At 40.5% G+C, this 27,853-nt stretch overlaps 1 protein-coding gene across 4 annotated transcripts; it reads left to right on the top strand.

Moving 5' to 3' along the window:
* Positions 1–625: 625 nt before the first annotated feature.
* On the top strand, positions 626–27,853 carry CLK4 (CDC like kinase 4). Of its 4 annotated transcripts, XM_027605735.1 has the most exons (14): positions 4,094–4,242; positions 7,963–8,123; positions 11,624–11,681; positions 12,821–13,043; positions 14,156–14,246; positions 14,646–14,712; positions 18,110–18,226; positions 18,317–18,483; positions 18,680–18,774; positions 19,034–19,163; positions 22,791–22,873; positions 26,118–26,197; positions 26,913–27,003; positions 27,093–27,337. In XM_027605735.1, the coding sequence occupies exons 4-14, from the start codon at positions 13,041–13,043 to the stop codon at positions 27,231–27,233; spliced, it is 1,065 nt and encodes a 354-aa protein (XP_027461536.1). In that variant the 5' UTR covers positions 4,094–4,242; positions 7,963–8,123; positions 11,624–11,681; positions 12,821–13,040; the 3' UTR covers positions 27,234–27,337. The 4 variants fall into 4 exon arrangements, with proteins under 4 accessions (XP_027461535.1, XP_027461536.1, XP_027461537.1 ...); XM_027605734.1 differs by lacking the exons at positions 4,094–4,242; positions 11,624–11,681 and adding an exon at positions 626–751 and having other exon boundaries at positions 27,093–27,679; XM_027605736.1 differs by lacking the exon at positions 14,156–14,246 and having other exon boundaries at positions 27,093–27,853.

Below are 27,853 nucleotides of genomic sequence, written 5' to 3'. Positions count from 1 at the left end.
GTGTGTGGCATAAGTACATGACATAGGAACTTGACAATTATACAAATTATAAAAGAAAGGGTTAACCCCAGAAGATTTGAAGACAAATATATATGACATATTTCCATACTTTTATGTAGGCATCTACAACGTTCACAAGAGATTTAGGATTTAGGTAAATATATTTTCCCTGCAATGGTTTCGCTGGATGGGTGACAGTTGAGACTATTGGTAAGTGGGGGTTGAGAAAGTAATTTATTAACCTGGCTCTAAAGCCCTTTCATTGGAAATTCACAAGAAAATTGGAAAGACCAGCCCATCCTATTCCCTCCGGAACCTCTGAATTAAATCCCTTCCAGCACCCTTTTACTCTCCTCCTCACATATACATGACAAGGTGCTTTGTGTATCAGGGAACTCTTCTAGCACTGTCTGGTGGGACTGAATACTGCTTAATAATCCTGTGCTGTGTGAACCCCCTCACAACCAGTGTCAGGAAACACAGAACGGGGGATGTCATCCATCTTCGGCAGTGTGGGATGCATGGAGTCCTTTGTGACTTGCTGTTGAACAATGAATGAGGCATGCTGAGGCCTTTGATGACCTGGACGTGCTGGAGATAATCTGACCCATTGTTCCATCATGAGCAGCCCCTGGTGATATATCACCGTGGAGAGTTGTTGGTTTTTGTTTTTGTTTTTGTTTTAAGACAAACTCCTTCGGTGTTGCTGAAAGATGGACTCGGCATATTTTCCATAACGACTAAGGAAAAAGTAAGTTGTTAGGTACTTTGTTCTATGAGTTGAAGCACTCATAGTGAATAGTTAAACACAAGTACTTTGGAGCAAGCAAGGTCTAAGACTGAATCTTGGTTCTGGTACTTGTTAACTGTGACCTAGAGCAAGTAACCAAAGATTGATCACTTTACAGGGTTGTTTAGATTATTAAATGAGGCGACCATGGATATACAGTGGTTAGCACATAATGGATATTTAATTGATAGCTAAACACAAATGAAAAATCTAATTGAATACAGATTGGTAATTATCAGTAATAGGCAACTTAAAACAGAGGTTATAACTCTGTACAGGATTGTTTATGCCTTTGTAAATGTTTCTCTATAGAGACGATAAGCTTTTGTTAAAATTCATTTACTTGGGCGCCTGGGTGGCTCAGTTGGTTAAGCGACTGCCTTCGGCTCAGGTCATGATCCTGGAGTCCCGGGATCGAGTCCCGCATGGGGCTCCCTGCTCAGCAGGGGTTCTGCTTCTCCCTCTGACCCTCTTCCCTCTGGTGCTCTCTGTCTCTCATTCTCTCTCTCTCAAATAAATAAATAAAATCTTTAAAAAAAAAATAAAAAATAAAATTCATTTACTTGACAATTGAGACTTTTTCTCTGAAACTCTGCTCTCATATCTGTGCTAGACTATATAAGAATATTCCTCTGCTTGCTCTTCAAAACTAAGATTTTCTTTTTTTTTAAGATTTTATTTATTTATTTATTTATTTATTTTTGAGAGAGCGTGCACGCACACGAGTTGGGGGGCAGAAGGGCAGAGGGAGACGCAGACTCCTCACTGAGCAGGGAGCCCAATGTGGGACTCCATCCCAGGACCCTGGGATCATGACCTGAGCTAAAGGCAGAAGCTTAACCTACTGAGCCACCCAGCGACCCCACACTTAAGATTAAATACTCAAAATGACATTTAAACAAGATAGCAGCAACTACAAAGCAGACTGTGCTATTCGGGAACACTTTTCTGTGATGTCTATAGATGCCTCTGGGTGCCTTTCCATTTGGCTGCCTTTTTTTTTTTAAGATTTTATTTGAGAGAGAGAGAGCACACAATCAGGCGGAGCGTGGAACCCTATGAGGGGCTGGATCCCACTACCCTGAGATCATGACCTGAGCAGAAATCAAGAGTCAGATGCCCAACTGACTAAGCCACCTAGGTACTCCTTCAATGGGCTGCCTTGTAATGTTGTATTGCTGTTTGATCAGAATTGTGCACGGTCTTGACCATATTCTCTTATATCCTCTTGAGACAAACGTTTCTCAGCACAAAGGGAAAAAAAAGCAAGTTTTCTTTGGGGCCAGCTTCAGTTTATGCCTCTACATATGCAGCAAGCTGAGCCCCACTTTACCTTGCAAAATGTCCCAGTCCACTCAGTTTGACACCCCATCTGATAGATGTCCCTGATCCAGTATGGGTAATCAGTTGTAGAACCAGTAAATTTCATGTTTTGGGCAAAATTGGTTGGCATATCTTGGTGGCTCCAGGCATAACAGTATGCTGTGGCTACTTGTTTCAGGACCTCATCTCTAACTGGTGTGCAATCAAGAGCAGGGTAATGGCTGGGAACAGATCTAGTCTGGGACAGCACCTTAGAGATGGACCTGGAAGGATGGGCAAGATTTAAAGTTGTAGATACAGAAATGTTGGCTATTCCAGACAACAATAATATTGTCCATTTCTTTCTTTTTTTTTGTTTGTTTGTTAAAGATTTTATTTATTTGACAGAAAGAGACACAGCAAGAGAGGGAACACAAGCAGGGGGAGTGGGAGAGGGAGAAGCCGGCTTCCCCCTGAGCAGGGAGCCCGACGCGGGGCTCAATCCCAGAACCCTGGGACCAGGGCCCGAGCCAAATGCAGATGCTTAATGACTGAGCCACCCAGGCGCCCCAATATTGTCCATTTCATTCTATAGCATAAAGAATTTTCATTTCCAATTTTCCAATTATCTTTTCAACTCCATTTCTTCACTTCTTGAAGGGTGGCATGATCTCCGTGAGGATTTATGTATTTTCAACTTCACTTTTTGAAGACCTGTGGTACAATCTCTATGGCAATTCAATTTATCCTAAGTAGGGGGCACAAGTTTCTAAGGGTATCAGATTACTAAATTACAGGGTCTTCCTTTCACCTAACAATATACAAGAGTTCCGGTCTTCCACATGCTATTGAGTTTATGCCCATAACCGTCCAACCTTGTCCTCCCAAATTTGATTTCTGGCTTTCCCTTTTATTCAGTGAGTCCTTGTCAGAACACAGAATCCTCTTGACCCTTTCAGTACTAAGGATACCTGACCCCTTCCCTGCATTTGGCACTGCCAGCTTTTCCTTCATTTAAACCCTTCTCCCACCAGCTTTCTCTGACACCATACTCTTGGTTCTCCTCGCCTTCCGATCATTCCTTCTCAGGCTCTTTCCCTCCGTCCCTTAAAATCGTTTCCTAGGGCTCAGACTGGTTGTCTTTGCTCTACACACTCACAATGGAGAACTGTCTAGGGACTCTTAGAACTGCAAAATACTTTGAGATAAGCAAGCCCCTTAATAGATGCTCACTAGCTCTCAAATGTCACTCCGCCTCGGTTAAACGAAACCCACCCAGCAGGGACACAAAAATGGGAGCTTTGTTAGGGAAATTTTCTAGCTACCATCTGCCCAGGAAGCGGGCACCCTAACAGGAAGAACCCTGTGAGGAGTCTCAGCGGAAACTTGCTCAATTTTTTTGTTGTGTTCTTCCGACGAGGAGCACAGGCCTCAAAAAGAGAAGCCACCCTGAGCTTGTTTCCTGAGACATCCTCTTTATTTATGCCACTCCATTTTAGACTGCAAGCTCCCAGGCGGTCTGGACAGCTCCTATTCTGTTCACTGAACTGCCCCCAGCACCCGCCCCGGGCCTGGCACAGGGCAGGTTTGGGGGCTTAGCTGCGGCTTGTTGGCACTCTCTAGCGCTGACGTCCCGGAGGGGACCGAGGGACGACAGCCCAAGGGCCACAGTGTGGTCCACTTGAGCGGGAGAGCAGGAAACGGGGCCACGGCTGGCTCTGCCGAGGGGTGCCGCACCCAGCTCCATCTGATGTAGCAGACACGTGCCACAAGGTCAGAACAGAGCCCAGGCATTTCCTGCGGATTTCATCCAGACTCCGCCCCAACGAAAACAACCTTAACGGTCCCGTCCACCACCCCCACCCCAGACCTCCGGGCCGGGCCTGCTGGGCCGCGCAGCCGCAGTGTGGAGGGCCCGGTCCGGCCCTGGACGTCACAGAAGCCCCGCCCCTTACGCGGAGCGACGGGAGCGCGCGAGCCTCTGTCACGCAGGCGCGTTCGCGCGGCGTAGGTGGCGCTAGAGGCCGCTTTGGGGGTTGTAAGGAGACAGCGCTGCCGCCATTTTGTGGGGTGTTTGTCGCAGCGGCTGGAGAGGGAAGACGGCGGTTTGGCGACGTTTTTCGGCCAGAGGGCCTTTTGCTTTTGCGGAGGTGAGGTTTTGGGTGGATTGGGCTGGGCCGTTCCCAGTCTTTTAAGTCTTGAAGCCAGGTGTCGGGGAAATGACCCAGTTCGGGGCCTTGGCGATCGGGGTTTCTTTGGAGCACAGTCCCGCTGGTGGCCTTTGAAACCTAGAGTTGCTCAGGTGCCATGGTAGATTTAAAGCCCCGCGGCGGCGGGGCCGCCGTTCTGCCGCTGACTCGTCTCTGATGGCCCTGGCCGCTCGCGTCGGGGCTCCAGGAGCCCTGGCTCGTGCTGCCGGCGAGAGCGAGGACCTGTCGGGAAGACCCTTTGAGAGCTGCTCTTGGGGGCTTGTGTAGTCGGAGATCAAGTTCTCCTCTGAGTGCCTGGTCTCTGCCCCTTGGTAGCGTTCCGAGGGTTTTCCAGAGTCAAAACCTCTGGATCTGGCTGCGAGTGCGCCAAAGGCCCTGGCCAGGTGCCTGGGGCGGGGTGGAGGGGGTGGGGACCGACTGGGCGTCGGAGGAACTGCAAGCCTGCCAGTCCAGGTGGTGGAACTGAGCTCGTGCTCGAGGGAGGTGGAACTATGGAGGGGTTCGAGCCTTGTGCAGCACGGTTTTCGCCCCCTAAAGTGGAGCATACCATTGCTGCACTGATCTGCGTTTCCGATACTTGGGCATCAGGTTATCCTTGATTACTTAAGTGGCCTTGCACGCTGACCCGGCCCCCCACCTGGTCTTGCTTTATAGCTGTCCTGGTATGGTTGTGCTCCGTACACACACTCCTCCAGGCTCCTCGTTACCCATTAAGTGCGGTCCTTCTGGAGCCATCTGATCATAACTTGAGCCTGTTTCGATTTTTTTTTTAGTTATGTACATGGCATAAAATTGGGTATGAAAGGGCAGTAAAAGAATCAGATTTCTAAGGTGGATCCGTTGTGTCCGATGTTTTCAATGAAAGCTATGCGGTGATTCTCACATGTAAGATTGTTTATTAACTGAAGGTAGTGTAATAATTCTAAGTGGTTTTTTCTTTTGTGTGGATGTGAAGGACCTTTAACATGTAGGTCTGGGATTCTCTTTGCCTCCTCAGACAATATTTCTGAACATTAGTAGGGGGAAAAGTTCACGACAGCTGAATTAAATTTAAAGTAGTGAACTTTAAACTAGAGAAATTTAAAAAATCTTTGGCCCTCCCAGGGTGCTCATTCTTATTTTAATGTTTTGAGTATTGAGAACTTTTGGTGATTTGAGAATTCTGCCTTGTTAGAGGTGAGCTGGTTTTGGCAGACTTGATAGAAGGGGCAGAAAAACAAAAAAACACCCCACAAAGCTAAAGCAGATAGTTTTGCAAAAACTGCATTCATAATGGATAGTCATGATAATAATCCTCAGTCATCAGGTGTTGTAATTTTGCTGGCTGTGATTTAAGAATGCTTAACCAAGCAATTTTAAAGAGTTACTAATGTGGTTAAAAAACAGTTGGGGTGATTAAAGGAAGGTTTGGAAGAATTCCACTAGAAATACAAATTTTTTTAGATGGCTTTTCTGTTGGCCTTGCCTCAAGTTCATTTGTAGTGTCATTCATTTCAATTTCCCATTTTGAGGTGACTCTTATCAAACTGGAATGCTCACTTAAATCATTCCCAGGGGGCGCCTGGGTGGCTCAGTTGGTTGAGCGACTGCCTTCGGCTCAGGTCATGATCCAGGAGTCCCTGGATCGAGTCCCGCATCGGGCTCCCTGCTCGGCGGAGAGTCTGCTTCTCCCTCTGACCCTCCCCCCTCTCATGTGCGCGCGCGCTCTTTCTCTCTCTCATTCTCTCTGTCTCAAATAAATAAATAAAAATAAATAAATAAAAAAAATAAATCATTCCCAGGGAGAATCCTAACACATTTTGGAATTTTTGATTTACCTGACCAATGCCTTCTCTTTTCTTTTTTTTAAGCAAAAGGCATGATATAAATATTTTCTTAGGGAATACCTCCCAGGAGAATTGCAGCTGCCTCATTTCAAGTCTTTTAATGCATTTGAAATCATTTATTTAAATTTTTACTTGAATTTGTTACAAAGTCATTTGGGCAAGCTAAAGGCAGTAAACTAAGCTGAATTTACTCCATTTTACCTTTTTTTCCAGCTCTTGAGTTGCAAAACTCACCCTTTGAGCAGTTTGGATATCACTGTTAAAAACTTCACTGCTTTGTAAAAGAATTAAGATGGGGAGCAGCAGATAGTGATTGCATTGTTAGAACACCTATCCTGAGCCTGGAAGGAACCTGTGCATTAGAGGTAGATGGAAGCAGGAAATCAGGGAATGGTCACTACCCTCATCTGATTTCACTGACCGTGTGCATCCTTGTAGGTTGGTTTCCTTAGTCACCCCAGATCTACAACCGTTTTCATTTTAAGACTAATTGGAAGATGATCTGAAAATAAACTTGTTGAATAGAGAAAATGAGTTTATTAAAAAAAATTTTTTGTTTTGCTTTTCCGTTTCTCTGTTTGAATAGTGTGTTCTACTCATGTCCTACCTTTTCCCCCAAAGCTTGGAGTCGTTCTGAAATTAGAAAAAGGAACTCTCTTTAGTTTTTTGTTTGTTTGTTTTAAGAAACTTCTTTACCTTTAAGACATCATCCCCTGTATTTAGTATCCCTAAGTGTTTCTCTGATTTCAGTTGTCTGTATTACAGGATTTTGCCAAAGCTGTATGACACTTAGGATATTTCTCTTTAAAATCGTTCATAAGGCGGGGCGCCTGGATGGCTCAGTCATTGAGCGTCTGCCTTCGGCTCAGGTCATGACCCCAGGGTCCTGGGATCGAGCCCCGCATCGGGCTCCCTGCTCCGTGGGAAGCCCCACTCCCCCTGCTTGTGTTCCCTCTCTCTCTCTGTGTCTCTCTGTCCAATAAATAAATAAAATTTTAAAAAATCTTAAAAAAAAAGTTCATAAGGCCCCTGGGGGGGCCCAGTTGGTTAAGTGACTGCCTTCAGCTCAGGTCATGATCACGGGGTCCTGGGATCGAGTCCTGCATTGGGCTCCCCCTCTGCTCTGTGGGGAGCCTGCTTCTCTCTCTCCCTCTTCCTGCTGCTCCCCCTGCCTGTGCTCTCTCTCTCTGTCACATAAATAACAAAAATCTTAAAAAAAAAAAGTTCATAAAAGTTAATGTTTTGTTTTAAAGAAATCATATTAATAACTTAATCAGGTGATCATTTACTAGAAAAAGAAGGTAAGGGACACCTAGCTGGCTCAGTTGGTGGAGTGTGTGACTCCTGATCTTGCGGTTGTGAGTTTAAGCCCTGCGTTGGGTATGGAGATTACTTAAAAATAAAATCTTTAAAAAAAAAAAAAAATTAATTAAAACCACTCAGATTATTAATTTCTAGCTGGATATTGTCTACTGGATCTAACTGTTAGTCTGAATCCTAACTTTTTGACTATGTTTACAATGGCAGTTAGCAGCAAGGGTTAGTTGAAGATAAACACCAAACTTGAGCGTTTATTTAGAAGAATTGAAAGAAAATGTGTTATTAAGGTCTCACAGTGTCCTGCATCATTTGGTACTAGATCTGTATGCCATTTACAGTCATCTGACATACCGTGGAATGGTGCCCTATGCCTTGGGAAATACCACCTACAAAGATTTTAGAACCTGTATGAGCCCATGTGCTGAGTGTTTATATTTAAATACTGTGTAATATTTTATTTACTAAACATAGCCATCTATAGTCTCCACAGCTCACTTTTCCTTTCCATTAACAGATGCGGCATTCCAAAAGAACTCACTGCCCTGATTGGGATAGCAGAGCAAGCTGGGGCCATGAAAGCTACAGTGGAAATCACAAACGGAAGAGGAGGTCCCACAGTAGTACGCAAGAGAACAGACACTGTAAACCACATCACCAGTTTAAAGAATCTGATTGGTAAATTTCTTTTGAATTAGTAACATTTTAACACTAGTAGTTTTAATGATTTCTCATTAGCTTATGTAGCTTTACTCTTTCAGATTGTTTTATAATTCAGTCAACAGATACTCAGAAAATGTTTATTGGGTTCCTGTTATAGACTAAATACTGTACAGGTGCTGAGGCTACAGCTGTGAATAAAACAGTTCATATTCTTATTGATGTCTGTCTGGGACTGGTGGGAGACTGGAGTCCCAGGTGCCAACAGTATAGTCAGGGCAGTGAGACACAAGCAGTTTCGTCATAGTGATGGTAGGATGTCCAGGGAGTGCCTTTAACTTGTATGTAGGAGGAGATACGTATTTTGGGGTGCTCGTTTAGGTTTCCACGAATGAGAGATGATGAGGGGGTAGGGAGAGTTAATCCAGATGAGAAGACCAGCATGTGCTACCTGGGAATGGTAAAGTGCGTGGGGGGATTAGTCACCTACACTGTATTCTATAGGTTATATTTGTAGATAAGGCCAGTGGAGGTGTGTAGGATTTTTAGAAGCTTGGTTATTATAAGAACCAGTAATTTAGGAAAGGGCCTCAGTAAAAATTTTTCAGTAGCATTAATTATACTCTTACTGTGTAAAATTTGGAGGTAATACATTTATATAGAATTAAAGGAATTTTAAAGTACTTAAAGGATTAAAGAAAGGCTAGGTGAGTAGCATTTCTTTCAGTCTGTCTTCCATTAACTTCCCTTTCTCATTTGTTTTGTTGGTTCTGTGTTTTCTCCTTGTTTTGTACAGATGTCCCATTGAGACTGTTTGCCAGATTACTTTCTAAGTTAGCCAGCTGGGGTTACTTTAAAAAACAGTATGTAATTTTTTTCTTTCTCCATGCTAAAACAGACTTGTTCTGCGGAACAGTGAGCTTGTTGATAGTCACTGCAGACTAGTCTTTCTTCGTCACATACTGTCACATGGGGAAGAGGGAGGGTTTGCCCCAGGATGACAGTGACCTGAGCTAATTAATGCACTGTAGAAAAACATCTGTACCCTTGTACTAGCAAATACAAAATGCCCTGTGAGGCTTAACATCATAGTACTAATAATTGATAAGTTTGTTATTCATTGTATATGTAGGAAGGAAGACTTGAGTGATGAATAGTTTTCTTGTTCACAATTAACTACATGAATACGATACTATGTCAGTCCAGTTCACCAGCAGGCCAGCAGCTGCTGCTTTGACAGTGGCACCAGAGGTGTCTTTTGGTAATTGCTCTCCATAATCTGGAATATTCTAATAGTCTTTTTTGAAGATTGAAAAACTTTACAATAGGGGTACCTGGGTGGCTCAGTCGGTTAAGCATCTGCCTTTGGCTCTAGTCATGGTCCCAGGGTCCTGGGATCGAGCCCCACATCAGGCTCCCTGCTCAGCGGGGAACCTGCTTCTCCTTCTGCCCACAGCTCCCCCTGCTTGTGTGTGCTCTCTCTCAAATAAATAAATAAATAAAACAAAACTTTACAATAGTATTTTTTATAAAATTACTGAAAAGAGAACTGCAGTAAACTGTAAAGAAGGTAACCTTAGTAGGTTGCTAGTCCCCTGTTATTTCTAACTATTCTTAAAAAATCATTCTTTATAAGTCTTTGCCTCTATTTCCTGAAAATAGGTTCTAAGAAGGGACATTTTTAAGGTAAAGAGTGTGAACTCTTGCAAACCTCTTGCTACATATTTGTGTTTTTTTCTAGAAAGTTTGTACCAGATTCTACAACATGTTCTTTCATGCTCCTACCAGTCTTGACATTTTGAAATAAGAATAGTCTTTTTAATTTGAATTTTTAAGGTTTTAGTGAGTTTGTCCAATACATATTTTTTCTCTTTCAGGGTGTTTTCCTGATTTAGAAGAGCTTTTACTGTATATCAATTTTTTTTTTAACCTTTTTTCATACATATTGCAAAGTGTCTGATTTGTCTTTTGGCAGTAGCCTGTGAATTGGTCTCCCTTGCTACAGGCTTAATTAGTTCTGTACAGTGTATCAGGAAGACTGATGTGGTTGTAAACAACCCCTTTATGTATTGTGGTAAAAGTTCTTAAGTGTCTTATGTAATCTAGAGTATCAAGTCTTAAACCAATGATTCTCAAATTTGAGTGTGAACAGAATACCCTCAGAGGTATGTTTAAAATGCATATTACCAGATGTAGATGCAGTCAGTCTGACCTCGGGCCCAGGGATCTTCATTTTTAATAATTCCATATTTTGATATTACTGATAAACAGACCACCCTTTGAGACACGCTATCTTAAACTCTTTAGCCTGGCATGCAAGATTTGCATGATCTGTTCCCTGCTTATTTATTTGCCTCTGTTCATTCCCCTATGTGGAAAATTGGTCTTGCTGTAATTGTCTACGTACCATTTCCTGGGTAGTATGTAGACAGCCCATCTCCCAGAACACTGTTGTGATCTGTTAATGTGAGATGGTAATAATGCCATTCTTTTCCCCTGGCATTTCTTCTGCTTTCTCCTGTATCCAAATCTTGACTTTCCTTTCAGATGCAACTCTGCTTTTTTATGGAGTCTTCTTTGACCATTTCAGTTTGAGCCCCCCGCCCAGTGATCCTAGCACTCATGCAATCTTTCAACATTTCCTACATTGCGTTTTGTTTTTATGTTCGTAATCTCAAATTGTTCATTTGTTGGCAAGGATTTTGCCTTATATATATATATATTTTTTTATCTTCCACAGGACCTGTGTGGAAATAAAAACGAATGCCCATTTTGAAGGACCATAGTGAAATATTCACTGGACATTCAGTGAATATTTTTAGAACTTAAATCAGTCTGTTCATCTTGTCCACTCTGTCCATACATAGCCTTTATAATTCTGTAGACTTTGTTTATGTAATTTCTAAGGCTTGGTGGTTACAGATTGAAGAGGTCCCTCATCTTTCTAGTTTATCCTCATGGCTTTACTTCACCTCATGTTTGTTAGTCTGTAGATTGTTTATGGATTATCTGCAGCTCTAATGTTATGCACTATTCCAGCTAAAGATTGTTAGTATTAGTTTTTTCTGATAGGTTTTGGACTTTAATGGAAAGGATGCCTTACAGAATTACAAAGGATGCCCTTGAGTGAGGTAATTTCTAGCCTGATGTAGATTTGTCGCTGACGTTCGAAGCCAAGTGATCAGATCCCTCACCCAGACCCACATTCTTACCCTAATATCCTGAGTTGTTTCTCCAGTGGTTAGAATTTAAGATTGAAACTGGGGAAAGGGAGTAAAGGGGGTTCTGCAATTCCCTAGCCTGGATTTGATGCCAGCCCTGCCCTGTTGAGTAGGAGTTTAGAGATGCTTTCCCTGTATCTCTGCCTACACCAGCCCCCTGGGAAAAAGAACAACAGCATATTCTGGGCAAAGAATGAGGTTGGTGAGGGCAACTAGTCAACATCTGTCACTCCGTTGCTTGTCAGGATTCTTATAGCCAATTTGTCTGACTGGGCAGGTGTCCCCTCTCTCCCTCAGTGCTCCATGTGCATCCCTCTTGAAGCTTCGCACTCTGTTGAAGAGGACACCATTCCAGGTAGAGAGGGGGATGGGAAACTGGGCCAATTGAATCTATGTCCTTTTCTTTCCATCAGATCTAGGCTACTTAACTGGGATCTGTTGACTTCCTGGGGTCCGGGACCTCTGTGCAATTCCTTGCAGAGTTTTATTTATGCATTTGTGCATTTCTTAGGGGAGAGGGTCCATAGCTTTCATCAGATTTTTGAAGGGATCTGTAGATTCAGAAGTTAAGCACTGTGACACTAGGTGGTAAGGTTTCCCATGTAGAATTTTTGAGTATTTTGCAAGCAGGAATGACAGGAAATCAGAACACAAAGGGAAATAGGGTGGTGCGGGTGGGTGTTTTGTAATCCTAGGCAAGCAATTACAAGATCCTTTTCTCATTTGTGGGGAATATATCTTAATGTCTTTGGCACATGAGGCAGCCTTCAAAAGCGGTGTTGTCTGTTTCTCAAAAAGGAAAACCAGGAAGCTCGGCATACAAAGAGGAGAGGAGATGGGATGGGTGATAACGTGTAGTAAAATTGGCCCGTATGAAAGGAGTTAGAATATGCTCTACAACCATGGCAAATCCTTTTCCTTCTTAGGGATCTTAATTTAGTGATGTGTAAAATGAAAGGGCTTGTAAACAATTAAGATTCCTTCTAGCTCCAGTACATCTTTTATGAAAGAATTCTGTGTGTGCTGGAGAGAACTAAAATTCACTTACATTAAAAGAGAAAGGAATCCTGTTTGATCTGCCTCTGATTGTGTGTGGCTCTGTGAGGAAAGCAAGCAAGCTTAGTTACAGATGCATGTATCCTAAGACTGATAAATTTCAGAAGAGCAGTTTTGTGAATTTTTGGTTTTAACTTTCTTTAAAAGGTAAAGGGACACTTAAGTAAACCCTGAGCATAACATAATTGACTCAAGCTTTGTTCCTTGATATGTGGTGTTTGATAGTCTATCTGATGGAGAATGTGAACTCGCTTGTTGGTTAAAGCAAGATTATGTCTTAAGTTTGTGAGATAAGTATGAACTCTAATCCATCAATTTGACCATTTTTCTTTTATTGAGTTAGCTGTTTAAACCAGGAGTTATTGAGAGAATGTTCTGTTTGAGCCACACTGCTGCAGAACGAAGAGAATGATTTGAAATCCTTTACTGTGTTCGCAGTCATTATTTAGAAGCGAGGTCCTTGAATGAGCGAGATTATCGGGACCGGAGATACGTTGATGAATACAGAAATGACTACTGTGAAGGCTATGTTCCTAGACATTATCACAGAGACGTTGAAAGCGGTTATCGAGTCCACTGCAGTAAATCTTCGGTCCGAAGCAGGAGAAGCAGTCCTAAAAGGAAGCGTAATAGACACTGTTCAAGTCATCAGTCACGTATGGTATGATTGATTTTGTTTTTATTTTGGGTGGATGCTTATTTGTGTGTAAAAGCTCTTAAGGAGCCAGTAAGTTTGAAAAAGTTTATATATACATATGATATTATTTGGATATATTATGATTGTGTTTATATTACTTGAGTCCTTAAACATCCAAATTCTCATAGCTAATCTGTATTTATTAGGTAGCCTTCATTTGCCCACGTTTACTCATTTTCTGCAGTCCAGATCATGAGTTCTTGATTTTAATATTAAAAATATTTTTAAGTTTTGTAATACAATTTTATGAAAAGATGAAGCACCCATCTTTTCTTTCATCTTAAACTTTTTTTTTTTTTTAACACACTTTAAAAGAAGCCCTTTTCCTGATAGTTGGAAACAAATCTAGAACGTTGCACTGGTGGATACTTGTTGATAGTCTCTAGGGAAGTCCCAGAGCACAGTGCGTCATTGTCCGTAGCTAGTTCCATCAAAATTCTGAAATGGGTGCTGAATGGAAAATGCATTAGCCAAAAGTATGCCTTTTATTACACTCAGACATCTTCACCTGTTTAATCAGTAAACTTTGAATAAATTGCTTTCTTCCCCAAGTTTTCTTCAGTAGAACTAGCTTTGATTAGATTGAACACTGAAATTAACTAGCTTTTATTTCCCCTTTTACTTTAATAATGTATACTTTAAAATATTGCTAAATAAGCAATTTCAACTAATCTTGACATTTTAAAATCTTTTCCTGACAGACTAGACATTTCAATTCACAGCATATGCTATTTTATAGCAAGAGATTAGTAGATCATGACATTGCATTCTTTAAATTTCAGACTTCAATTAAATCAGTATTTTAAAGAGACAATTGTGTTGTTTTTTTCTATTGCCACTTTAAGTATCTTATCTGAAAATCTGTTCCTTGCCATGTTTTTCTTCTGTAACATAAACTGTGCCCTGTGAATTTCTGGGGACTGAATTTGAAATTGCTCCTGCCAACTGTTCGTGGCCTGGTGCTTATCTGAATGCCTGAATATCTCCCCGCTGAATGAATTGCGTATTCTGCCCTGAATTCACTCTGATATATTGATTGGCTGGACGATCTTGGTGCTGCCCACTTGCCGTTCCAGAAGAGCCACCGAAGGAAAAGATCCAGGAGTATAGAGGATGATGAGGAGGGTCACCTGATCTGTCAAAGTGGAGACGTTCTAAGAGCAAGATGTATAGAATATTTTTCAACACTTTTTTAACTTTGCAGACAGAATAATCTTTTTAAGAATAGTTTGTCAGCGGGGGGCTAAAGAACTCTTCATTGCTTTTTTGTTTTGTTTTTTTGTGGGTTTGTTTGTTGTTCTTTTGTATTTCTTCTTTTCTGTAGAATTTAAATATTTCTACTCTAAAGTTCCAAAATAATCAATGGAATTTGAGATTAGAGCAAGAAAGATAGCTCTATCTAATTGTTTTTGTAGCAGCTGAAAATAAAATAATTTGAGTGCTGGAACCTTAGTTATGCTTTGGTAGAGATCATTTGAAAATATTCCACACTTAAGTATTCATTGTTTGAATAACTAGGTAATTGATACTCAGGTACTTACTCGTCTTTCTCCTCCCTTACTTTAGATGAAATCGTGGACACTTTGGGTGAAGGGGCCTTTGGCAAAGTTGTAGAGTGCATTGATCATGGCATGTAAGTTGTTTTTCTTTTTTGAACATTCTGATATTTCTTGGGGGAAGGATCCATCGTTTAGATGAAATGGTATTTTAAGTAGTAGCCACATGTTTTCCTGGGTGGTGTAAATATCCAAAATTTCTTGAACTGTGTCTGGTTATTTACCAAGAATGTGGATTTTGATCAAGAATGCTGACAAATTCAGGGGCGTCTGGCTGGCTCAGTCGGTGGAGCGTGCGACTCTTGATCTTCGGGTTGTGAATTTGAGCCCCAGAGCAGGTGTAGAGATTACTTAAAAATAAAATCTTTAAAAAAAGAAAACCTGACAAATTCCATCAGTTGGTGTTTGTTGAAATTAAAGTGGGTCTTCAAGTGAAGGGGTTTCCTAGAACGTAGGCCTTGACCCTTAGGGGAGATTTAGAGTGCTTTGCTTTAGTTTTGAATAGCAGAGACAATAAAGCTTATCTAATCTCGGTCAGAAACATGTATTCTCGATCTGAAGATTGCACAGTGGAAGAAATGGCCTAGCAAAAAGCAGTCTGCCCTGGAGTGTTGTTAAGGGAGTGTGGAAGGGAACATCTTCCATTTAAAAGGTTTTGGAACCTTCTAGGGGCTCCTGGGTGGCTCAGTTGGTTAAGCATCTTCTTTTGGCTCAGGTTCATGATCTCATGGTCCTGGGATCAAGCCCCCATCAGGGATGCTCAGTGGGGAGTCTGCTTGTCCCTCTGCCCCTCCCCCGCTCATGCTCATGACCTCTCCCCCCCATAAATAAAAAAAAAACTTAAAAAAATATGTAAGATTTTGGAAGCTTCCAGCTTTATTTTGGAATGATCCATAATTACAACTGGAAGTCTGCTATTAAGTACTAGATAGTACTAGAAGAATTTCATTTTATCACAGTTGTGCTCTTTGTCATGCAGATCTTATACATTATTTCTTCAGACTTCATGAAATCAAAATTTCTATGGCAAAAAAGAAAAACCTTTATTCCCAGATTTGCATATTAGAGTTAGCTTCTTAACTATAAAGAAATTCTGTTATTTAAAGGCTGCAGAATAAAGTCCAGATTCTTTAATGAGTTATACGAAACCCTTTGTGATTTGGTGCTCTGTGTCTCATTTTAACATTTTGCTCCAGGATCTCTGTTCTGTAAATTGCAAACTTTTTTGTAAATGAACCTCTTTAAAACAGTATAGTTCAACTGCACATCTCTAAATTGGTATCTAAAATTTTTCATCATAAAATAGTTGGGAAGGATGTGATTTTCACCTTATTTAAACAATATATTTTTAAACTTCTCTCTTTAAATATATTTGAGGGAATCTAAATACTATAGCAACTTGATAAACCTAATATTAGCCATGAATCAACTCCTCTTGAATGCTCAAACATGTTTTATTCTTGGTTATTTTCAATCCATTTTCCATAAAGTATAAGTATCTTATTATCACCCTGTCTTTTTTGCAACAAAAATGTGAATGTAAAGTGAAATTTTGAAATATACTGAAATACTTTCAGACTTCTAGAAAAGTTTGTAGAATAGCTGAAAAATCCTATATATCCTTTTCTCAGATTCTCCACGTGTTAACATTTTACATTTTCTTTATCATTCTCTATATACACACGTGTTATATTTTCAAATTCTGCCAGCTCATATATTACTCCGACTTCACCAGTTGTCCTATTAATATTCTTTAAAATTTCTTGAGATTCGAAAGTTAGTATTTGAGATATTCCAGTTAATGGTATTCAGTTGATCAAGTACAAATCTGTTGCATATTATACTTATTGGACCCATGTATAAAAGTTAATTGGAAATGTGTCTTTTATTGGGTTGGTTTGGACTTTTAAAAAAGGAGTATACATATTCATAAACATACCTCAGGTGCTTTAGAGGTTTCCTTTTTTTTTTTTAGATGACATGTAACGTGTAAGTTGAAAGTGTACAACTCTTCACTGTACTATGATTACTATAATAGTGTTAGCTAACAGTTTTATTAATTTTTCATTTGTAGAGCTAATAAGTACTGAGAAAACTTGGTCATACAGTAGATGAGACTAGAAGGAGTTTTGTCACAGTAGTTTCATGGCGACTCTTCAAAGTCTTGAGATACATGCCAAGTGTCATAGGGAGATGATCATCAAAATAAGTTTTTAATGATTTATGAGCTCACAGTTTCACTGGGGCTTTGTTGAAAACAGTGAATTGGAAACCACCAGACTTGGAAAAAAGGTTTGCTATCCAGCCACTAGAAAGCTTGGTTTGCTTCAACGATTTTTTTTAAGGCTAATTTATTTTGTGAGGAAAGGGGTAGAGGGAGAGAGAGAATCTCAAGCAGACTCTCGGCGCTGAGCACGGAGTGGGACGTGGGGCTCGATCTCACGACCCTGAGATCATGACCTGAGCAGAAATCATGAGTTGACTGCTAAACGGACTGTGCCATCCAGGCGCCCCCTAGGGCACGTATCTTACTATACTAATCAGGGGTGTATGAAGTTTTCTTGTGTAAAGTGGAAGGACCACAGTAAAAAAAAAAAAAAAAGGCTCGAATGCTGGTTCATCTTTAGGAAGATCGGATTTAGAAAAGAAGACAAAAAATGTGAAGGTTTAGAAATCCATTTCCTTCTAGATCATTTGTGGCTTGATACTTTTTAGGAAGTATTACAGATACCCAGATACCCCAGTGTAAAGCTTGGGCCCTACTCTAGCTGTTTCTACCTACTTGCATCAGTGATTGTGCTAAACATTTTCTTGGCTTCATGACCTACTGGTGGTGTCTCCTTTGTTTGAACATGTTCACTTTTCCTCCCAAATCTTACAGACTAGTAGCTGTTTTTCAGGGCTCAGTCATGTGTCACCTCTTCTCTGAATAAGTTTGAGCTTCCCTAACCCCTTAATTGTTAAGCTCTCCCATCTCTTTGCTGTGTAGTGGCTCCTACGAAGCTTGTAACCTTGTAAGTTGTTCATGTGTCTGTTTTTTTCCGTTAGACCGTGAGGAACGTAGGGACAGACCTTGTCTTCTTCACTAACACCTGTGTGCCTTCTGGCACAGGGTGGTCTGGTCCCAGTGAATGAGCATATGCTTTCAGCAGTAGCATATTCTGTTTGAGGTTTTTATCTTTATCTTTTTTTTTTTTTAACTTTTGTTTAAAATCTAGGTAAATTGTAAAGTTCTGGAAACATTAATATTTGTGAGTATTAAAGGAACTAATCGTTCTATAGAAAGTGTGTTTTGTCAGAATGTTTTGAAAAGATGTTATATGGAATCTGATAAAAGATGTCCTGAAAAGTCTTTTTAGACTTAATTTAGAAAAATAACAGTAATTAATACTCAGTAAGATTATGCTTTAGAGGACGCATGTCTTTAGCCTGCTCCTGTACATAAACCTTTTTCATCTTAATTTTGTTTTTAAGGGATGGCATACATGTAGCAGTGAAAATTGTAAAAAATGTAGGTCGATACCGTGAAGCAGCTCGTTCAGAAATCCAAGTATTGGAGCATTTAAATAGTACTGATCCCAATAGTGTCTTGTAAGTATAAACTTGAACTGTGATCCATCATGTTGCCTAAAATAAGCAGAATTCTGTGAACTGACTTGTTTTTATTTTGATCTGTTTTAGCCGATGTGTCCAGATGCTAGAATGGTTTGATCATCATGGTCATGTTTGTATTGTGTTTGAACTACTGGGACTTAGTACCTATGATTTCATTAAAGAAAATAGTTTTCTACCATTTCAAATTGACCACATCAGGCAGATGGCGTATCAGATCTGCCAGTCTATAAATTGTAAGTATACTTGATAAATTTTAAACACCAGAAAATTAAAAGTGTTCATTATACAAGCAACATGTCAAAACATTGTTACTAAAAATACACATTAGGTAAAGATGAAACTCCTATACCCACTACTAACCCTCACTGTCCCCCAATACAGATGAAATATTGTAAGTGAAACTAATAATGCCTTTTTGTTCTCTTGTAGTTTTGCATCATAATAAATTAACCCATACAGATCTGAAGCCTGAAAATATTTTATTTGTGAAGTCTGACTATGTAGTCAAATATAATTCTAAAATGGTAAGTTACAGACTTAATTTTAATTTTGGTGGTTATTTTTAGAATTAATTTAGCTTGGTGATCTTGGATGAGGAATTTTCACTTCTGAGGCTGGTTATATCCTGATATTTAACCTAAAAAGGATAATCCTTCTTTACCTTTCTCATGGAGTTATGTTGAAAATCAGAAAGATAATTCATGTGCAGCAAGCCTTTTGAAGTGCTATAAAGTATTTCATGTCTTTACTGATCTATGTGTTGACTCAACTGTATTTTTCTAGAAACGTGATGAACGCACACTGAAAAACACAGATATCAAAGTTGTTGACTTCGGAAGTGCGACGTACGACGATGAACATCATAGTACTTTGGTATCTACGCGGCATTACAGAGCTCCAGAGGTCATTCTGGGTCAGTAGACACCACCCTTCCTGATACTATAATTAAAAAGATTTTTTTTCTCCACATCTTTTATTAGGGGGTGGGGGGGATGGGTATGATTTTCTTAGCAGTGTACAGAAAATATTATCTGTCTTAAGAAAAACTGTCTGGACATGGCTAAAAATAACTTTTCCTGAATGGGAAAAATGTGATACCATCTGTAAAGACATTTCAGATGTTTTTGGTTTTGGATTTTTTTTTTTTTTTTTTTAGTTTTTATTTTATTTATGTATGCATGCATGCTTGCTCCAAGCCCAGCATGGAGCCCATGCAGGACTTGAACTCACATACCTGAGATCAAGACCTGAATTGAAATCGAGAGACAGACGCTTAACTGACTGAGCCACCCAGGTGCCCCCAAGTGGTTATTTTTTAAACAAGTTAACTTAGCGAGATCATAAAAGGGCAGGTTCTATTGACAAAAGTCCTGTCACAGCAGTGTGAAGTGACGGGGCTACCTATTTTCATGTCACAAAAGCATGGTGCTGTAGAAATGCTAAAGGTCTGATTGGCAGACATCTAGATAAAGAGCAAATGGAGGTCAAGAAGAAAGAGGGGCCAGTCTAAAAGGACAGCCTCTTCGAGAAGAGAGAAAGATTAAAGAAGAAAATGACTTAAGGTACAGAGTTTTGAAATAAGAGGGAATTCAGTAAGGGAGTGCATGTCTTATGCCTCAGAAATGCACGAGAGACCAGATCTTGTTAATCAGGTGGGGAAGTGTCAGGAGGTTGGGGGTTCGGAGACAGTGGGAGGAAGTTCAGATCCAGGTGCTCTTTGTAGATGGTTACATGGAATAAGCTCATTAGCCAAAAGTATGGTCCAACTGAGTTGAGTAGAACATTTTTATAGAGTCAGTTTCTACTTTTCACCTTTTTTTGCACAACAGGAGTTGGTAGTTCAGAATAAGAGTAGAAAAAAACACGTGATTTTTACCTAGAGTGGGGGGATTGGTAAAGGCATAAGGAAATTGAGAATATTAGGCAGTGCTGGCCAGTAGAACTTTCCATGTTTCCATGGCAACATTCTGTATCTGCAGTGTCCAGTATGGTAGCCGTTCACCACATGTGGGCTACTGTGTACGTGCAGTGTCGGTAGTGTGACTGAGACACTGAATTTTAAATTTTGTGTTAATTTAAATGTTGGATGTAAATAGCCTCATGTGGCTGGTGGCTACCATACTGGAAAGTACAGGTTTCCAGCTTGTCTTTGAAATGGATGATAGTAGGATTCCTGCTTAGTGTGGTCTGAAAGGAGCTGTTGCGTTGCAGTAGTTTAAAAAGTGTATTCATGGTTAAGGACTAAAGGCTTCAGTGAGGGCAAAAGAAAGGGGTATGGAAAGAGTCTGTGGACAGAGAAGTATTTTCGGGTCTTAAAAAGACATAACTTCCTGTGTTGTCAATTTTAAGATGCAGATTTCCCGGGGCACCTGGGTGGCTCAGTCGTTAGGTGTCTGCCTTTGGCTCGGGTCATGATCCCAGGGTCCTGGGATCGAGCCCTGCGTCAGGCTCCCTGCTCGGTGGAGACCCTGCTTCTCCCTCTCCCACTCCCCCTGCTTGTGTTCCCTCTCTCGCTGTGTCTCTGTCAAAAAAAAAAAAACCAACTCTTAAAAAAACATGCAGATTTCCCCCCACATTTTAACATGAGGAACACAACACAAAATAACTGGCATTTTTTTCTTTGTTATTGGTACATAAAATAGTCATGCGTCTTACTGTTAATGGCCTCCCTAGATTGGATAAAATACAATAATTCTTAGTAATGACAGTAACACAGTTCCAAGTGTGGCCAGACTAGACTAGCTAGTTGATGTAAATCCAGCCTTGGGATTATTGCCCTTGAGGAAAAGAAATTAGGAGATTGGGAGATTAGTAGGGTCCTTTGTGTTTTTGTGAAGTATTAATCCTGAGGATTAAGGCAGAATTAGGTTGAAGAGGAAGATGAAGTCAGGGGTGCCATTGAGGAGGGCAGTTGGTCTCCTGTCTTCCGTGTTGGTAGTAAACCGATGAAGCTGAGCCACGTAGGTAGAAGTGAGTGGTGGGGAATCCCAGAGAGTCCAAGGTGGTGCCCGAGAGAATGGGATGGTTTAGAATGGGATGTGGCAGAAGGTTATGGTCACCTGGGAGAAAAGCTGTTTGGGGAGATGGGAGTGGCTCGAGAAGAAAACATTAATTTTGGGTCCAAGATCTGTCATTTGCAGATTGTTTTTACGTGTCACCGTAGGTAGACCCCATGCTCAGTTATCCATTTGTTCAAATGATAGGCACTGTGAGGATTAACCAAAATGACTAAATCAAAAAAATAAGTAAATAAAATGACTAAATCACAGTCAAGTTTTTCAGTGAGTTTTTCATTACTGAAAGTAATTGAAATGTCTTTTAAAGTAGGTTTTATTTATATGTTATTGTTTTATTAACTATTTGATCTTTAAAAGATGAAAACATCTATATGGTTTAATCTTTTTTTTTTCCTTTCCAATTAAGTACAGGCTTAAGAAGACTAGGTATTTTATTCTTTCCTGAACAGTACTGCCATTGAGAATTGTGAAGGAGAAAGTACATGTGATACCATGTACAGACAGCCTGAAAAGTACATATATAAGTAGAATAAGTAGATCCCTGTGAACTTTAAATGGCTCTGTAATTTCACTTATAATGAAACTGCTTACAATACTGTTATAATCCTTATGTAATTTATGTAAAACTATAGTATTTTTTTATTTTTTTAAAGATTTTATTTATTTGACAGACACAGCGAGAGAGGGAGCACAAGCAGGGGGAGTGGGAAAGGGAGAGGCAGGCTCCCCGCTGAGCAGGGAGCCCTATGTGGAGTTCGATCCCAGGACCCCGGGATCACGACCTGAGCCGAAGGCAGACGCTTAACGACTGAGCCACCCAGGCATCCAAACTATAGTATTTTATTTTTTTAATGCAAGAAATAAACTCAGGCTTCACGCTGATAATAATTGATAAGTGGTTAGTAATTACATTTTGAGGATGATTGTCAATGTGTATTTGCTATAAAAATATAAATTTTCCTGGAATAACCATGAACTGGGTCTAACCATGCTCCTCATTGCATACAGTTCAGAGACTACGGAGTATTTGTACAAATTGGTAGTTACATGTGGAAAATATTTGCTCGTCCCTCTCTTATTTTACATAAAATGCCCCCACCCCCAGATTAAAGCACTGACTTGTTGTAAGGACATGGAGAATTAGGAGGACATACTGAGTAACATTTTATATAAAACTAAAAATGTAAACCCCGAGTTTACTCTCCTGTTCTCCCAAGTGGGCTAGGTGAAAAGAGCGCCCATATAGGGAAGGTGTAGTGTATTGGCAATTAAAAATTGTTGCATGTACAAGTATGTGTTTTCAGGGCGCCTGGGTGGCTCGGTCGTTAAGCGTCTGCCTTCAGCTCAGGTCGTGATCCCAGGGTCCTGGGATCGAGCCCTGCGTCGGGCTCCCTGCTCAGCGGGAAGCCTGCTTCTCCCTCTCCCTCTCCCCGCTTGTGCTTTCTTTCTTATTCTCTCTCTCTCTCTCTCAAGTTAATTAAAAACGAACCAAAAAAACAAGTTGTGTGTTTTTGTTTTTACAGCTTTAGGTTGGTCCCAGCCTTGTGATGTTTGGAGCATAGGTTGCATTCTTATTGAATATTACCTTGGTTTCACAGTCTTTCAGGTATGTATTTAGTAAATACCATTTTATAATTAATTTTCGGTGTTAAAGACGTGAAAATTTTGGCCTCCATCTTGACAAGTTGCTGTAGTGTTGTTCTTAAGGTTAAAACTTACTTATGGAAAATGGTCATCCTTCTCTAAAACTGGAATTGGGTGAACTACTTTTGGTGAATAGTCATAGTCCATTTTGCATGTGATTGCAGTTTTTAACACACAGTTCATATTGTCTTGTGTTCCCATTTTTTTGTTCAGCTCCTGCATAAGTTTATATTCATGTTAACTGTGGCCAGTTTTAATTCCGTTCTGGTTATGTTGACTATCAGCACGGCCATGAACAAGTCACTTACTCCTTTTTATAAAATAATTCAGGAACAATAAGTGGTATTTTACACTTGTGTATTAAGCATCAGTGACCCCCTAGGCACATTTCAAGGCTCTTACGTGTATAAAGATGAAAAGACAACATCTCTGTCCTCAAGGAAGTCGTGCAAAAGAGATGTGGGGGAGCTTGCAGTACAATGTGTATTTGCTGTCATGGAACAATGTAGAAAGCATAGTGGGAACCCAGGAAAGATGGACAGTTATATTCCTCTGAGAAAGGACCACTGTGGAGGTGTAGGGAGTTTAAGCCAGTGCTATAAGGAAGATGAGGGGTTTGTCAGAAAACTAGAGAGTGTGGCAGCCAACTCAGGAAGAAGAAATTGTACCCATTAATGTGTAGAGGCGTAAAAGAACATACTCTAGTCAGGGAACCGTAAACAGTGCTGTCAGAGTATCTTGCATAAATGGGGAAATGATGCAGGGACTGAATAATGGACTTCTTTGGATAGAAAAGGTACTTGTTTCCTAGAAGTTAGTGTTTTCCAGAATGTAGACTAATCCAGTGTGGAAATGATTTTGTAAGTTTGTCATTCTGGCCTTTATTTAGAGATTACTCTTCCAGGTTTTCTGTTTTTGGTACTAAAATGTCCCTTTTATGGAATGATGATAATAGTTGGTAGTTGGTTTTTTAAAATTAAAGTCCTTACTTGGCAAAACAAAGTAGGAAACCTTATTTAAGTCTTTACTTTCTTCCCTTATAATTCTACTTACATCTGAAATCTAACCATCTTCTAAAAGGTTTAGGTTGTGTGAACATTGGAGAACTTGAAGTAGGGCTGTGATGTGCTCAAAGTGTGATCTCTTTTGAGGGGGGTGGGGGTGCAGGTTTGGCACATTCTGGCTGCTCCTGTTGAGGGTGACTTGCGATCGGGGGCGATGCAGGGTGCGGGGGTGGGGAGTGTGAGCAGTTCAGAGTCACTTGGGTGCTGGCTGTTGTAGAATGTGTTCTCTGCTTGTGGGGTCTGTCACCATCTGTGTCCTGTTGGCTAATCCACAGAGATCTGTTAAAAGTACCCTGAGTTTATAGACAAGTTTGCTATCTAGAACCACGGTGACCAGTCAGTTCCTGGAGGTGGTGTATCTGGTTTGTGGCGGTAAGCTGAGGGTCAAAAAGTTGAGCAGAGTGCATGCCTTCTTCCTTCTGACACCTATAATAAGTTGCTTCACATGATTTGTGATTGTAAATCACTCTGAGGTCTTAAGTGCAGATTATTAAGACTGGTTTGAGACATGTTTTCTGTTTTAAGTTCCACCCTCCAAAATACTCTCCAACTAAGGAATATTTTTTAAATGTTGAGCTAGCTTTTAGCTGCACCTACTGCGAGAAGGAAGATCATTCTCAGCAATCAGACTGTTGACATTCTAGAAAATGTCCACATCACTCCAAAGGGATGCACTATTGTAAAGAGCCCCAGAGGAACCCTGCAAAGGGACTTCAGTCACATCAGTGTAGAACTCAGTCTCCTTGGAAAGAAGAAGGCTCCACGTTGACAAATGGTGGGGAAATGGTGTGAACCGTAGCCAGTTCTTTTCTGTCTGTAGTCCTGTACAGAACGTCAGCAAGGGTGTTAGACTGGGCTTCCATTACAAGATGAGGTCTCTGTGTGCTCATTTCCCCATCAATGTTGTTACTTAGGAGAATGGTTTTCTTGTTGAAATGTGACATTTCTTGGGTGAAAAATAGGCCTGCAGGGCTTGGATGAGGCCAGGTGTTGGTGGTTCAGTATCTCTCAGGCCCAGAAAGATGAGTTAATTCTTGAAGGAAATGACACTGAACTTGTATCAAATTGAGCTGCTTTGATTCGGCAAGCCACAACAGTTAAAAACAAGGATATCAGAAAATACGGGGGTGGTATCTGTGATTCTGAAAAAGGAACAGTTCAGCAGGCTGATGAGTAAGATCTAAGCTGTCGAGCTACAGAAACAGTAAGATGCCGGATGATCTTTCAGACTCACTTGTGATATTTTAAAAACATAAAGATAAAAGTGGAGCTAGTATTACCTACTCCTGTCATGGATTAGGGACTTCGCATTTTGGAAGTGGGGTGCTAGGAACAGCAGTTGATAGATTTTAAAAAGCATTGCACACACCCTCTCCTTGTCACACTGAGCATTGGCAAATGATGTTCTGTCTGATGACTGCCTAAAAAAGAATATGTGACAGAGACTATTTGTGGCCAGGTAGGCCTAAAATGTTTACTGTTTGGACCTTCACAAAAGTTAGCCGCCAGCCTCTGATCAGGGAGCTCACCATCTCAGCTGTAAGTGTGCGGGTCTCTCCCCTACTTGGGCCAGAGCTCTGCTCCTGTGGTACTTAATACGAGTTTTTACTTAGATCCACAACTCACCTTTGCTCATTTATGAGCTAGTATCTCAGCTTCTTGGACACGCACGTTCCCACATACGGAGCTCAGGATTGTTGTGAGAATTACTGGCCCTGTATTTTTATTGCCTGGGAATAGTAGATGTCAGCATGTTGCTGTTCCCTGGTGAATGGAGGCCAGTTTGGGGTCAGCAGCTGATTAAGTGAGGAGACCGTTTTTCTGGTACTTTTCGCTAGTCATTCTTTAACAAACGGTGCAAGAAATGAAAATGAAGGAAAATGTTCATTTTTGCATTAAAGTCCCTGTCTTACGCGCTACAGAACCTTACTGTTGGATGTCAGAAAGACTTCAGTCTTACTGGTTTGCACGGAGAATACAACTCATTCAGTACTGTTCCATCTTTGAAGTAGAGTGTAGTGTCAGCCGTGCAGCTGTCTCATCTAGCCCTTTGTTGTCAGCGCTGTTTTCTTGTATTTTCCTTTATTGTGCTTGGAGCACAAGGGGGGAAAGTGCTAAATTCGTTTTTCTTACGTATTTTAGACTCATGATAGTAAAGAGCACCTGGCAATGATGGAACGAATATTAGGACCCATACCGACACACATGATTCAGAAAACAAGGTACGTGCAAGGCCCTATATTCAAACTATAGAAAACCCAACTTCGTTACTGCTTGTCCCAAGGACTTTGATTTAGTTTTTTTTTTTCCATGATGTCAAATTTTTAAAAAGTGATGCAGTATTTATCTCGTGATCTAGCAAACAAAGGTGGTGTTTTTACGCTCAGGTTAACTTTTGCGTAAGTGTTTTCCTAACTTGATAAAAACATAATACAGAGAGTAGTAGAAAGAGCTTGATTTCGGAGTCCCGTCGGCCTGTTTGTGTTTCGTACTACTGCTGGCTAGGTGTCTGCCTTTGGACAACATGCTAGAGGGGCTTGGATTTCGGAGTCCTGTCGGCCTGTTTGTGCTCCGTACTACTGCTGGCTAGGTGTCTGCCCTTTGGACAACATGCTAGAGTGGTTTGCAAACAAAGCTTCACCACCCCATCCCAGATCTAGTGAAATCTGAACTCACAGGACTGGATCCAGAGGCCGACACTGTTCCATGTATGGTATTTACGAGCCACTCAGGTGGGCCACTAAAACTTCAGAGGGTGCAAGAGTGAGGGAGATGTACCATAAAGTATCTGATATGTAACTGCTGAGATTTGAAAACATTTATGCATGTGTATGTGTGTCTGCAGAGCTGCCCATGCTTCCATTCGGTCCAGTGGGGGTAGGGTAAACATGTGGCTCTTCTGTTGTTTTTACCGACCCAGACTTCTTTTTCTTGTAGAAAGCACAAGTATTTCCACCATAACCAGCTAGACTGGGATGAACACAGTTCCGCCGGCCGATATGTTAGGAGACGCTGCAAACCATTAAAGGTAAAAGAAAAGATTCGAGGTGGTTAAAAAAAAATGTTTTTAAAAATTATTTTTAAATTCTTTTTTAAACAAAGACATTTTTCCCCCAGGAATTTATGCTTTGTCATGATGAAGAACATGAGAAACTGTTTGACCTGGTACGAAGAATGTTAGAATATGACCCAGTGAAAAGAATCACCTTGGATGAAGCCTTGCAGCATCCTTTCTTTGACTTATTAAACAATAAATGAAATGGAAATCAGTGGTCTTACTATATATTTCTCTAGAAGAGATTACTTAAGACTGTGTCAGTCAACTCTAAACATTCTAATATTTTTGTAAACATTAAATTATTTTGTACAGTTAAATGTAAATATTGTATGTTTTGTATCAATAGCATAATTACCTTGTTAAGCAAGTATGGTCTTGATAATGAACTATAAAAGTTAAAATTAATTTTCCTTTTTGAGATTAATTACCATTTTTAAAGATCTTTGGAATATTCTTTGTGTCCAGTGATAAATGTGATTGATCTTGTCTTTTGTACATGGAGGTCAGCTCTTTGAAGTGATTTTTTTTTTTTGAGTAAAAGAAAACTTGACTACCTTATTCTTAATGAATATTCTTTATATACCTCAAATGCAAAACTTTTCATAACTTTAAAGTTTTTTTCTGTAATTGTTGAACAGGTAATAAGTATTAACTCCCAATAGTAGGCAGGTATTGGAAACCAAAACCCATAGGAAAATGTTTACTGTTGGAATTCCATTAAATTTTAAGAATTGTGTTCTGTCTCCGTGGCGCTAAGTAGCATTTGTGGAAGGCGTCCAGTTTGTCCATCGTGACAGGTTGTTTAATAAAACCACATGCA

This window comes from Zalophus californianus, chromosome 5 (assembly GCF_009762305.2).
Source record: "Zalophus californianus isolate mZalCal1 chromosome 5, mZalCal1.pri.v2, whole genome shotgun sequence".
In the NCBI taxonomy this organism is placed as follows: Eukaryota; Metazoa; Chordata; class Mammalia; order Carnivora; family Otariidae; genus Zalophus; species Zalophus californianus.
Note: the sequence above shows the minus strand (reverse complement) of the source record. Positions and strands in the feature narration are given on the sequence as shown.